Source organism: Nicotiana sylvestris, chromosome 1, assembly GCF_000393655.2.
Source record: "Nicotiana sylvestris chromosome 1, ASM39365v2, whole genome shotgun sequence".
In the NCBI taxonomy this organism is placed as follows: Eukaryota; Viridiplantae; Streptophyta; class Magnoliopsida; order Solanales; family Solanaceae; genus Nicotiana; species Nicotiana sylvestris.
The window spans coordinates 13,259,874-13,273,829 of NC_091057.1; the positions used below are offsets into that span (position 1 = coordinate 13,259,874).

A 13,956-nucleotide genomic window follows, 5' to 3' on the forward strand; every position below is an offset into this window, starting at 1 on the left:
AGGAGTTACCACTACCTAACAGCAAAAAGGATGTGATGAGCTTCCTAGGACGTCTCAACTATATCAGTCGCTTTATAGCACAGTCCACAGTCATATGTAAACCCATCGTCGAGATGTTGAGGAAAGATGCTGAAACAAGTTGGACCGAAGATTGTCAGAAAGCTTTTGACAAGATCAAGGATACTTGTCCACACCACCAGTTCTGGTCCCACCAGAACCTGGATGACCTTTGCTACTATATCTATCTATATTAGATGGAGCCTTCGGATGTGTTTTGGGACAACATGACGAGATAGGAAGAAAGGAGCAAGTCATATATTACTTGAGTAAGAAGTTCACACCTTATGAAGCACGATATTCTCTACTTGAACGCACTTGCTGCGCTTTGACTTGGATAGCTCAGAAATTGAGGCATTAATTTCGTGCCTACACTACATACCCCATATCCAGGATGGACCCTCTGAAGTACATATTTCAGAAGCCCATGCCTATTGGGAAGTTGGCTAAATGGCATATACTATTAAATGAGTTCGATATCGTCTTTGTAACTCAAAAAATGATCAAGGGACAAGCATTGGCTGACCATCTTGCTGAAAATTCGGTGGGAGGAGCATACGAGCCTTTGAAAACATATTTTCCTGATGAAAAAGTGTCATTCATAGGAGAGGACATTACCGAAGCATATGACGATTAGAGGATGTCCTTTGATGGAGCTGCAAATTTCAAAGGAGTAGGCATTGGAGTAGTTTTGGTATCAGAAACGAGTTAGCATATCTGGTATCTGCTAAACTCAAATTTCCCTACACCAACAATATGGCAGAGTATGAAGCCTGCATACTAGGACTCAACATGGCAGCCGACATGAACATTCAGGAGTTGCTGGTGATCGGTGATTCTGACTTGCTTGTGCATCAGGTAAGAGAGAACGGGCCACCAAGAATTCCAATATATTGCCATATATGCACCATGTGCAGTAATTGAGAAGGAGCTTCATGAAGATAAAATTCTAACATGTGCCCAGAATTCAAAATGAGTTTGCCGATTCATTGGCCACCATGTCATCTATGATACAACATCCAGATAAGAATTATATTGATCCCATTTCGTTGAGGATCTATAATCAGCGGGCATATTGTGTTCATATTGAAGAAGAAATAGATGGAAAACCTTGGTTCCATGACATCAAGGAATACTTATTAAAAAGGAGAATACCCGGAGCATGAAAATCACACTCAAAAATGCACACTCCGGAGATTGTCAAATCACTTCTTCCACAACAGAGGGAACTTGTACAGAAGAACTCCTTATTTGGGTTTACTAAGGTGTGTCGATGCAAAGGAAGCTTCTAAGCTACTTGAGGATGTGCATGCTAGGACCTATGGCCCACACATGAATAGTTTCATCTTGGCTAAGAAGATAAGGGCAGGTTACTTTTGGATAACCATGGAGATAGATTGCATTCAATATGTTCGCAAATGCTCTCAATGTCAAGTGTATGCCGACATGATAAAAGTGCTGCCGAATGAGCTCAATGCAACAAGCTCACCTTGGCCATTCTCCGCATGGGGGATGGATGTCATCAGTCTGATTGAGCCCACTTCTTCAAACGGGCACATATCTGGTAGCCACTGATTACTTCACAAAATGGGTAGAGGTTGCATGTTACAGAAGTGTAACCAAGAAAGTCATCGCCGATTTTGTCAAAGATGGAATTGTTTCCCGGTTTGGTGTTCCTGAATCCATTATTACTGATAATGCCGTCAATCTCAACAATGATCTGATGAAAGCTATGTGTGAAACTTTCTAAAGCAGAAGAATTCCACAACCTACAAACCTCAGATGAATGGAGTCGTAGAAGCCTCCAACAAAAACATCAAGAAGATACTAAGGAAAATGGTAGAGAACCACAAACAATGGCATGAGAAGTTACCTTTTGCTTTATTGGGATACCGCACCATAGTTCTCACCTCAACTGGGGCAACTCCCTACATGCTAGTTTATGGTACCGAGGCTGTCATCCCAGCCAAGGTGGAGATTCCTTTTTTAAGAATCATACATGAAGCTGAACTCAGTGTCGCAGAGTGGATAAGAAGTTGCTATGAACAATTAGCCCTTATCAACGGAAAGAGGATGAACGCAGTATGTCACGGCCAACTTTACCATAACAGAATGTCTAGAGCTTTCAACAAAAGGGTCAAACCAAGATAGTTTACACTAGGGCATCTGGTATTGAAGAGAATCTTCCCATATCAAGATGAAGCCAAAGGAAAATTCTCTCCCAACTGGCAAGGTCCATACATGGTTCACAGGGTACTAATAGGAGGAACACTCATACTTGCAGAAATGGACGGAGAAGTCTGGCCAAAACCAATCAATTCAGACGAAGTCAAGAGATACTATGCCTAGACTATTTTACATTTCTCTTCTTATGTAATTGAATTACGCTTGACCTGATTCCCGTTTAAGAAGGGATACGTAGGCAGCCTTATGGGTTCGGTCATATCATGATAAAATTTCCATTTTCCCCAAACTCAGAAACTGGGGCAGAATTTTAAGGAGGATCGTCAAAATTCCGGAGCAAGTCCATCCAACGCTATCGCATGCCAGAATATGAGCAATAAGTTAAGAAACTGGGCAGAATTTTGAGAAGGAATTCTCAAAATTCTGAAGAAGAATCAACAAGGCATATTATCCGCAAACAGTCAAAAGATCATTCCCCAAACTGGGGCAGAATTTTAAGGGGGCCCTCAAAATTCCAATATAAGAAAGCTGCAATGCCTTGAGATGTGTGACAGGCACTAGTTCATCTAAATGTATCAATATATTTCTAAAATAACTCTATTTTTTTTTTATCAAATTGCATATTTTCAAAAAAATTCTATTTCCATAGCGGTTAGGTGTTACCGAGGGGGAACTCGAAAGAACTTTCGGAATGGAGAAAAACGAAGGCCGGCAGATGAAGCACGAACCAACCTCCCCCTCACATAACTTACAATTTTTCTTTGAACGCATGTACATTTAACGTAGCAATAACGTCCGCAAATATATATACATAACAAGATCATTATCAATCAGGCCATCAAATATTGAATACATCTCCAGCTAAGACATATGCTACTTTTACTTACTACTTGCTTTCTGCATGAGGCTAATCCCTGCCTCTCTATTTGTATGAGGCTAATCCCTACCTCCATATCTGCATGAGGCTAATCCTTGCCTCCCTATTTGCATAAGGCTAATCATTGCCTCCATACTTGCATGAGAATAGTCCCTGCCTCCCTATTTGCATGAGGCTAATCCTTGCCTACACATCTGCATGAGGCTAATCCCTGCCTCCGCATTTGCATGGGACTAAGCACTATCCCTATTTGCACAAATATTGCTCTATTTATAGCACTATTTATTTGTGTTTCGATTGGGCTAAGCACTGCCCTCCATTTCACAAGACTAAGTCATGTCTTGTTGACATCATATTATTGCATGTCATGGGTTGGAATATCGCCAATCTATCCAAAGGCATCATAGTCTAAAAGACATCATCCTCATAGCCGGAAGACACCATGCCATGGCCTGGGGATCCCTCAAATTTGCATATCATTATTCAAAGGCGTCATAGTTTGGAGGCACCATCTTCATGGCCCGAGAACATCATTTCCTGGCGTGCGAATCTCTTATCAAACAATTCGTGGCTCAGGACATAATGGTCTGAGGACGTCATCCCTAACCATCCGAAAAAAACTTTCATAGTAAAACGGGAACCTGCATCATGTTTAAATTTATACACAGTATACGCTTGTATTACTTCTATTTGCATGTAACCCAACGAGCAACGGTTATCCTAGTAGGAGGATCCTGCTCCAGTTCTCTCAGCCATATCAAACCTAACCATTCCCCTAAACCGTTCATTCACCCAGCCCTAGATGTTGCGTCCTTTATTATGATGCCTTCACCGGTATACTCCGCCGATGGATCCGGAACTACATATAGCCTGATTCCTATGAAACCAGGGATATGTAGGCAGCTCAGAATCCAGGGTGCGACCTAATCTCTCGAACTATTTTGCTCGGTCAAAATTGGCCATCATTTCTTTGCCCGAAAACTCTTTCATCCTTCCCGGGTAAAGAGGGGCAGCTGTTGATATCCAATTTTTTCAAAATATTTTTAAAATTGCATATATACCTTCAAAATCATGCATTAATAGTAATTGGTATTTCTCTATAATTTTCCTGTATTTATTAATTTATCCAGCATTTTATTCAAAATAAATAATTACAAAATGGTATTATAAATGATTTCAAAAGCATCTTTGGATTTAATTTATTATTTATCGTCCTATTTAAACCAAATTATTTCATAATTAGCCAAATTGTAATATTTTGCCTATCTTTGCAATGACTTTATAATTATAGCTCAATCATATGATTTTATACTTTTTTGATCGAAAATTAATCATTTGTGTTTTTAAATACTAAGTAGTCATTTTAAACTATGGTCTATGCATGAAATTAATTTTGTATAATTACTAGCTATTTTTGTAAATTGTTTTATTTAATTTAATTGGGTATTTAACAAATAGCCAATTTCATTTCAATTTTAATCTAATTAAATCAGCCCCAAAACCTATAAAAACCACCCCAAATCACCTAATTACACTAGCCCAAAGACCCAGGCCCAAACCTAAATCCCACCCAACCCAGTTCCACCCAAATCCTAGCCATTGATCATTTTTTATCAACGATCCAGATTAATTCCTTCCTTAATAAACCTAAAAGACTACCCCTCCTCCAAACCCTCATTTCTCTCATTCTCTCATCATTCTCCGCCATCTCACCCTTTCATACTCTCTCAAGCTCTCTGCTAAACCATGGCTCCTACTCACCGGTAGTTGGCTCGCCGGTACCAATGGTGGTTCCACCACCACCCCTAGCCTTCATGGCTCCCCCCCATGCAGAATTATTGCTACCTTAAGGCCCTCGAGGGACCAGTGGCTATTCAACTCACACCTATGGTTTGTGCTCACTGTTCTCATGCCACTTTGGCCCGTCCAAGTAAGATCTTTCTATCTTCCGGCTAGATCTATGGCTTCTAAGCCGGAATCTCTCCATCTGTGGGTTATCTCTCTCTGAAACCCTAACTCATCTCTTGACTCTTCAAATCTACCACAGATCTGAGTATATTTTGAGTGATCTTTATTGTTTTCTTGATAATCTTTCTGATTTTTCAAAAACGTCTCTTCATCTTCAAAACTAGGGTTTCTTAACCCCTTTTTAAAATAACTTCTCCTCTAATTTTCAGTATTATTCTATGATTTCTACTATGTTTAAATGGTTTATTTAAGTTTTCCTTTTATCCGATTCATTATGTTAAAAACCTTAATTTCTTAGTTCTATTCCTGGGTTTCTGAGTTTGTTTTTGATAATATGTTCAACCAATCTATATGTTTCTCATGAACACTCTGTGATTCTGAGGTCCTTACCCTATATTATCTTGTTAGGTTTTTTGACTTCGACCATTCATGCCTATTATGTGTTTATTCCCAGAAAATTTGTGGTTATTTCCTCTCATCAGTACCATTCTTTACTTTGAACTTCGAATTTATGTGATTCTTTTACCCTATTCTTACTTGTGTTATGTTTACTTCGTTCAGTTGTGATACTTTCCTTTGGACAGTGTTACCTTCTAATGGAATCCCCGATTCCCTGTGATTGGTATATTTTATTCCCTGCTGATTTCAATCTCTAAATATTTTCTTGATTTATTTTGTGGTTGATTATGCTGTCAAATTGATTCTTAGACATTTTCCTTAATTAGAATTTGTCGAACCTAGCCTCTATTCCCTGCTCTATACTATGCTTATTTCCTTATGTGTCATGTTCAGTCTCACATTGGTTCTTTCCTTATTTGTTATTTGTCTTCACCGTTTGAAGTTAACTTCTTTAATTAAGGAAGTACTTATACTGATTTTATACTAATTGATACCTAGTTCCATAATTACTACTTGAATTTGATTCTTACCTTATTATTCTACCTAATTTCAAACTATATATATGCTCTCATTAACAATCAAGACACACAAACACATTCGTTAAAACTCTCTTATACTCAAAGTTGTCTACTCTCTTTCTTTGGTTACTTACTACTATTCTAAGTTAGTCGGATGCAAGCCAAGACTGACTATTATGCTCTCCTGCTCCCTCACTTTTATGTTTATTGGTATGTCCTGATTTAAATTCAAGTTTCAAAAGCAATATGCTTCTTCTACTGCTTCAATTTGTCATGTTTCTCATATGTTTTTGTCTATGGTTTTATTGTTCAACCTGCAACTAACATGTCTACTTTACTGTCTTCTTTACTGCATGCTTCTGAATATGTCTAACCCCTTAGGATTAGAATTCTCATGAACCCCTTTAGTATACCCCAATGTGACTCTTCCTTACTTATGTTTCTCTAATTTTTGGCATGAACCTTCCAGTGCAAAGTAGTTGGCTACCCTAAGTTTGTTTGATTCTATATTAATTCTGAAGTTCATGATGTACCTTAACCCCTTGAACCCCTTTTAGGACTTCTCTGATTCTGTACTTATGTGCATCTTTGCCTACTATGTGCTCTATACTTGCCTTAAATCCCCCATTACTCCTGAGTGAATGTTTGTACCTATTTGATTCTATGTCTTGGAGTGCTGATGAACATCTTCTGGTTCTGTGTTTGGTTTGTTGTTTGTTGATCACCTCACCCTTTTCAAAACTATCTTAGTGAGCAAATCCCTGTGTTTTTTTACAAAACTATTTCAAACAAGTTTCTTTTAACATTGTTTTTTAATTAAACCCCTTTAAAAACTATGCCAAGCACTCTCACTCTACTCTTAGACATTTAAGTTTTGCCCCTCTAGTGTATGACTTCTTATGATTCATATGAGATCCCTCTGAACTCTGATACATTAGAGATGACCCTTACACACTACACTTACTCAACTATAATTATGAAATTTGGGTGTGAGCACTACTCAGGATCCCTTGAGGTCCTTAGATAACTTTGACACACTCAGGTTATGTAAAAGGCTGTAAGGCAATTTGACATTAGAAATTCTGGAAATTAGGGCCTATTTGTGGGCTCCCTATAGTGTAACTTCTTATTTTTCTTATCTACTTATGTAATTCAGTCGATATTGGCCAGTAATAATTTGTTGTAAACAGATATTGGGTTGGCTAGTGAAAAAGTGAGGGTAGCCATATATGTTATCTATATCAATGGGTAGAAAACATGCTTTAGGTTTATATTCTCCTGTATGTGCATTAGCATTCATGTTTAGGACCAATACATGCAAAACATATCATGCATTAGATACTATGCTCCTAAGTTTCATGTGTACTATTTTCAGCATCTCATTTTGACATCCCTATTATCACTTAGAAATCCTGTTTCTAGGATAAATGACAACATTAAAATAAATTGTTACTTATGCATATTTTGAAATTATGCGGTGACCTGCTGTGCATTTAGAAATCCTATTTTAGGAATTCTGCATATAAATCATTATGCATTTATACGTGCATATTAGATATCATGCTTTAGGTTCTCATTCATACTCACGCAGCTATGCCTAGTTAAACTACTAATGCATGAAAATGAGTATTAACAGTCTCATCCTGCTTTAAACAAACTGGTAATAATCCCTGTATTTTGTAACACTTAGAACAACATGCTCTTAGGCAAAAACAACTTCTGAACTTCTAATGGTTCTGGTAAACGCTTAGGCAAGCCTTAGGTATTCAACTCTTATAAAACTGGAAATTGCCTCTTTGTGGTTACTGCCTAATAATTAACAGGCTTGAAATCATTAGACAAACTGATTAGGGCCCCTGCTTTTGAGTTATAAAATAAATATGCATGGATCTGTGTTCTGATACTCACCTAGACATCATGCCTTAGGATCCTATCTAATAAAATGCTTCTTGTTTGTGTTTGAGTCGTGTTGTTTACATATTTTATCTGTGGAGGTAAAACTGAGCCTCTTAGTTGCTCTTTCAGGCTTTTATTTGCTAAGATTCTTATGTATTCTTGCTTGTCGCCTTAGTATTTTCTCCTTTAAACCTTAGGAGTCTATCTAGAACTGCCTATAGGTAGAGGTCTTAATTTTTTCCAGGACCATTAAGAAGGTACGGGTAACAGCACACATAGGGATCATTAAAAACACTCGCTTTAATAACCACTAAGGGTGGCGAATGGGTTGATATGGATATGATGACTATGCGCTAATGTCACGTGTAGCCCCTCATTGAGGAGTGTTTACCGGGCATTGCATGGGGTGATCCTGTAAGCTAACCAACCTAGGACCCCTCCTTCCTAAATTCCCTTTGCCTAAAACTCTGCTTTTCTATATAACTTGTTCAAAACCTTTGTCTTATTATTTGAGCTATACAATGTCCAACACGCTTTATTTGCAATTATTTGGTTAAACTACTTATTTGTTAAAGGACTAATTCATAAGCACCAGTTCGGCCGGGACCCACAGTTGTGGACCGAGAGGGGTGCCTAATACCTTCCCCTCAAGGTTATTTCGAGCCCTTACCCTAAATCTCTGGTAATGCAAACCAATCCAAGAGTTAATCGCTCTAGGTGTCCTAACTCACCATAATCTATTAGGTGGCGACTCTTTGAAATACCCAATTCCCAAAAAGTAATGAGTTATTACCCCCATAAAATGTCGAAACCCAGACCTTTCTTCCCCGTTAAAAAGGGGGAGGGAAAAAAGGGGCGTGACACCTGGTAGTCAAAGCTGAAAGCAATGACTCAAGTGAGGAGGACAGTGACATGGCTTACTTAACCAAAAGGTTTCAGAAGATGGTCAGAAGAAATGGAGGAATACTAAAAAGGGCAACTCCAACAGACCAAAAATTATGACCTCTGTCATAAATGTGTAAAGCCAGGGCATTTCATCAAAGATTGCCCTCTCATGAAGCAAGAACACTTCAAATACAACTCTGATAAAGCAGCAAAGAGGAACCCAGTTCCTAACAAACACTTCAAAAGGAAGAGATCCGCTGACAATGTGGTGAAACAAGATCTTGCAGCATGGGGAGATTCCTCCAGTAAGTCTGAAGAAGAAACTGATACAGGTGACAGTTCCATGATGGCAGTTGAAAGTGAAGGAAATGAATATGATTCTATATTTGCTTTGATGGCTCAATCAGATGATGATGAAGAAGATGACAATGATGAGGTAAACTTTAGGGATGTTTAGAGAAATCTAAAATCTTACTCCCCTAAGAAACTCATGTCATTAGCAAATGAATTAATTGATGCCTATCATAGTCTTGTAGATGATAAAGATGCCTTGACCATAAAACTAGGTGAAGCTGAACAAACTAAAGATGATTTGGTAGTGTGTGTAGTTGATCTGAAGAAAGCATAAGTAATCTTGAGAATAAAAAAGTGGTTCTAACTGAAAATATTGCTAGTGTAGAATAGGAAAGAGATGATTTGGTGGTTGTAGTTGTTGACTTAAAGGAAACCATTGAGAATTTCAGTAAAGAAAAAGACGCCTTAGTAGAGAAAGTGAATGCTATTGAGTAGGAGAGAAATGACCTTTTAGTAGTGATTAAGGACTTAAAGGAAACAATAGAGGAACTTGGAGCTGAGTGTAGGCCTGCAAACTCTGAAAAACAGAAAGAGATAGCTAGTGAGGAACACATTAAGCTTGAAAAAGAGTTAACTGCTGTGAGAACTAGTTTGTGTGTTAAACTTGAGAAAAATAGGCAGCTCCAAGCAGAACTAGAAAGAGTAAAGAATGATCTTGAGAAGCCCCTTAAATGGACCTGGTCCTTAGAAGCTATTACTGTCATGTATGTTAATAATGGTGGTAACAAGCAGGCAATAGGGTTTCAAAAGGAGAAAACTCCTTATAACCATCATAGCAAATATGTTATTGTACCCGATAATTGGATGTGTACCCACTGTGGGAACAATGGGAATTTCAAGGAAAATTGACAAGCCAGGGTTCAATCTCTGCAGAAAAACAAAGTTTTTGCTAAGAGAGTAACTGCTGAAAAGGGACCAGGTTCCACTCATAAAAAACGCATGTTACCTGCATGGACTAAAAAAGCACTTATTCATTCTCTTGCTTATTATAAGGGACCCAAACTTGCTTGGGTTCCTAAATCTAACCCATTATCTCCTTGTGCATAGAACAACGAAAAGAAGCAGTCAATAATGGTTCATGGATATTGGTTGCTCAAAGCACATGACTAGAAATACTATAGACTTTCTTTCACTAAAAGCCCTGCAATTAGGGAGTGTATCCTTTTGGAAAGGGGGAAAGGGGTACATTCTTGGTGTTGAAAAAGTTGGAAAGTCACTCACTCACTCAATTGAGAATGTGTACTATGTTAATAGTTTAAGTACAGTCTCTTGAGTGTCTCTCAGATTTGTGATAAAGGAAACAAGGTGGAGTTCTTCTCCAAGATATGCAAAGTTACAAATCTGGTAACTGGTGAAGTGGTACTTGTGGCCAAAAGATACAAGAACATTTATGCTGCTGATTTTGAGTCTCTACAAAATGGTGATCTAAGTTGCTTGAAAGTTGTTGATGATGCTGAACTTTGGCACAGAAGACTAGGGAACGCAAGCGTTTCTCTTCTGAATAAACTAATTCAGAAGGACTTGGTTCGTGGTATGCTCATGTCAAAGTTTAAAGAACACAAAGTTTGTGATACTTGTGCTAGAGGAAAGCATGTAAAGTCCTCATTCAAGTCAAAGAAAGATGTCAGCACCTCAAAACCACTTGATCTCATTCATATGGATCTGTGTGGACCTATGAGAGTGCAAAGCAGGGGAGGAAAAAGATACATCTTTGTGATAGTGGATGACTACTCCAGATTCACTTGGACTCTATTTCTTAGAACAAAAAATGAAACCTTTGAAGTATTCATAGCCTTTGTAAAGAAAATCTAAGTGAAGATAGAATTGAGAGTAGCATGTATTAGATTAGATCATGGAACAGAGTTTGACAATGCCAAGTTTGATGAATTCTATACCGAGAATGGCATTACTCACAACTTCTCAGCCTCAAGAACTCCCCAGCAAAATGGAATTATGGAAAGGAAGAATAGAACTCTTAAGGAAATGGCAAGAACAATGCTAATCGACAGTGGGATTGCAAAGAACTTCTGGGCTGAAGCTGTCAACACTGCCTACTACTTGGTAAACAAGTGCATGATGAGATCTCTCCTGAACAAAACCCCCTATGAGTTGCTGAATGGAAGGAAGCCTAAGTTGACTCACCTAAGAATATTTGGGTGAAAATGTTATGTTCTCAACAATAGAAAGGATCGGCTTGGAAAATTTGACGCCAAGAGTGATGAAGGAATCTTTTTGGGGTATTCTTCTCAAAGCAAAGCTTACAAAATATACAACAAGTGGACTCAGCATGTTGAGGAAAGTGTTCACGTAATCTTTGACGAGTCCTATCCCTCACATGATAAAATCAACAAGGATGATCAAGATGGGAAGCCCTTATTAGTTCCAGGTAAAGTCATTGACATGAGAAACGAAAAGGCAGACATGGTGAGTCAATTAAAGGAGCCAAGTGGAGACAATGCAGCTTCTTTCTCAAGGGAACCAGGTACTATAATTACAACCACTGAAGCTGAAGAAAGAGTGGTTGATGCAGTGCAAAGTACTCCACAAATAGCTGAGAGAAGAATACAAAGGAACCAGATAGATCTACCCAGCTCCTCTACAAATAAGGTTCAAGTGCCCAACTGAAAACACAAAAGCTCCCATCCTCTTGACAACATAATTACCCCTCTATATTCATGTGTGAAAACCGACCAAACCCAGAAATTCACTTGCTTTCCTAGCCTTTCTTTCCCAAATAGAACCCAAAAATATCAAGGAAGCCTTAAAAGATGCAGATTGGATCACATCCATGCAAGATGAGTTGCAACAGTTCGAAAGGATCAATGTATGGCACCTAGTACCTCGACCCTCAGATCAAACCATCATAGTAACTAGGTGGGTATTCAGGAATAAGCTGACGAACATGGAAACACTACAAGGAACAAGGCTAGGCTAGTAGTTCAAGATTACAATCAGGAGGAAGGAATCGATTATGATGAGACGTTTGCTCCAGTTGCTCGCATAGAAGATATTCGAATCCTAATTGATTTTGCATCACATATGGAATTCACTATGTTCCAAATAGATGTTAAAAGTGTATTTCTAAATGGATTGCTTAAGGAAGAAGTCTATGTAAAACAACCTCCATGGTTTGATTGTCATGAACACCCTGAATATGTGTTTAAATTGGATAAGACATTGTATGGGTTAAAGTAGGCTCCTCGAGCTTGGTATTAAATGCTCTCAAAGTTCCTCTTATAAAATGGTTTTACAAGAGGGAAAATTGAAAACACCTTGTTCCGGAAGAAACGGGGGAGGAACCTGCTCATTGTTTAGGTATATGTTAATGATAATATTTTTGGGGTAACGACTAATTCACTGTGTGAAGAATTTTCAAAACTCATGGGAAGTGAGTTTGAAATGAGTATGATGGGTGAGTTGAATTTCTTCTTGGGTCTTCAAGTGAAACAGTCCACAAAAGGTACATTCATTTGCCAGCAGAAATACATCAAGGAGATCTTGAAGAGGTTCGATATGGAAGCTTAAAAAATGATAGACACTCTCATTGCCACTACTACTCGATTGAACATGGATTAGTTTGGATCTCCTGTAAATCAAACCATGTACAGAGGCATTATTGGGTCTCTTATCTACCTTACTGCCATCAGAACTAATATTGTCTTTAGTGTGGGGCTATGTGCAAGGTTTTAGTAAAATCCTAAGGAACCTCATCTGAAGGCTGCCAAAAGAAATTTGAGATATCTTAAGGGAACACAGGACCTGGTCCTGTACTATCCCTTAGGTGAAAAATTTAATCATATTAGGTATGCTGATGCTGACTATGCTGGTTATCTTGTGGATAGGAAAAGTATTTCTAGAATGGCTCACTTTCTAGGATCATGTCTCATCTCATGGGGCACAAGGAAGCAAAACTCAGTGGCTCTTTCAACAGCTGAAGCAGAATATGTAGCTGCAGCTTCTTGCTGTGCTCAGCTCCTATGGATCAAATAGCAATTGGAAGATTTTGGTATGTATACTGACTGTGTGCCTCTTCTATGTGATAACACCAGTGCACTCAACATGGCCAAGAATCCAGTTCAACATAAAAAAATCAAGCACAATGATGTGAGACATCATTTTCTGAGGGACAATGTGGAGAAAGGACTTATCTATATGAAGTTCTACAGTACAGAAGACCAAAGTGAAGATATCTTCACCAAAGCATTGAGCAGAGAATATTTTGAAAGAAATAGGCTGGAGCTGGGGCTAATAAAGCCAAATTGCGAACCTGATTCCCATCAATTGGCTATGAAAGTCACACTCAGGTAACATTAGCTAAAGTGTTTTCTGACCAAGTCTAGCTCACTTCTATACCGTTGTAGGTAGATACACATGATGATTATAGAAGTTGTAGATGCACTGCATGGGTGGTAAAAGAGGATTGAAAATTTTAAAAGATGGGTCAAGAACCTGGTTCTTGTACCATAGGTTATTAGTCTTGTGTTTTTTTTCATACATATCTTTAAAAGGTGCAAAAATTAAGTGCCATGTCATAAACCTTTTCAGAATCTCCTGTCATGTCTTTTCATTTCAAATCATTTCCATCTCCCTTTGAAATGTTGCAACTTCCCACACACTAACGTCATTTCAGAACCGGTTTCTCTCTTTCCCTCATAATTATCTCCTCCCATTAAAACCATCTCATCTTCTTAAACAATCACACTCCTCTCTTTAGTTCTTCTCAAAAAACTCTCAACTTTATCCTTGCCATGACTAAAAATCACCTGATAATCTCCTCTGTAGTTGAGAACCCCCCAGAGAAAATCATTGATCCTTTCA

At 38.3% G+C, this 13,956-nt stretch overlaps 1 protein-coding gene across 1 annotated transcript; it reads left to right on the plus strand.

The window, feature by feature from the left end:
- Window positions 1–12,519: 12,519 nt before the first annotated feature.
- LOC138890339 (uncharacterized mitochondrial protein AtMg00810-like) lies at window positions 12,520–13,128 on the plus strand. The gene is made up of 3 exons (XM_070173721.1): window positions 12,520–12,644; window positions 12,747–12,821; window positions 12,942–13,128. Exons 1-3 carry the CDS (start codon window positions 12,520–12,522, stop codon window positions 13,126–13,128), a joined length of 387 nt encoding a protein of 128 aa, XP_070029822.1.
- The last annotated feature ends 828 nt before the right edge of the window (window positions 13,129–13,956 follow it).

Bases quoted from the DNA above. Each gene is read 5' to 3' on its own strand.
- LOC138890339 (XM_070173721.1), top strand. From the start codon at position 12,520: ATGGGAAGTGAGTTTGAAATGAGTATGATGGGTGAGTTGAATTTCTTC. The intron at 12,645-12,746 runs GTTCGATATGGA...AACCATGTACAG, and splicing joins ATCAAGGAGATCTTGAAGAG to AGGCATTATTGGGTCTCTTA. The intron at 12,822-12,941 runs GTTTTAGTAAAA...TAATCATATTAG, and splicing joins AGTGTGGGGCTATGTGCAAG to GTATGCTGATGCTGACTATG.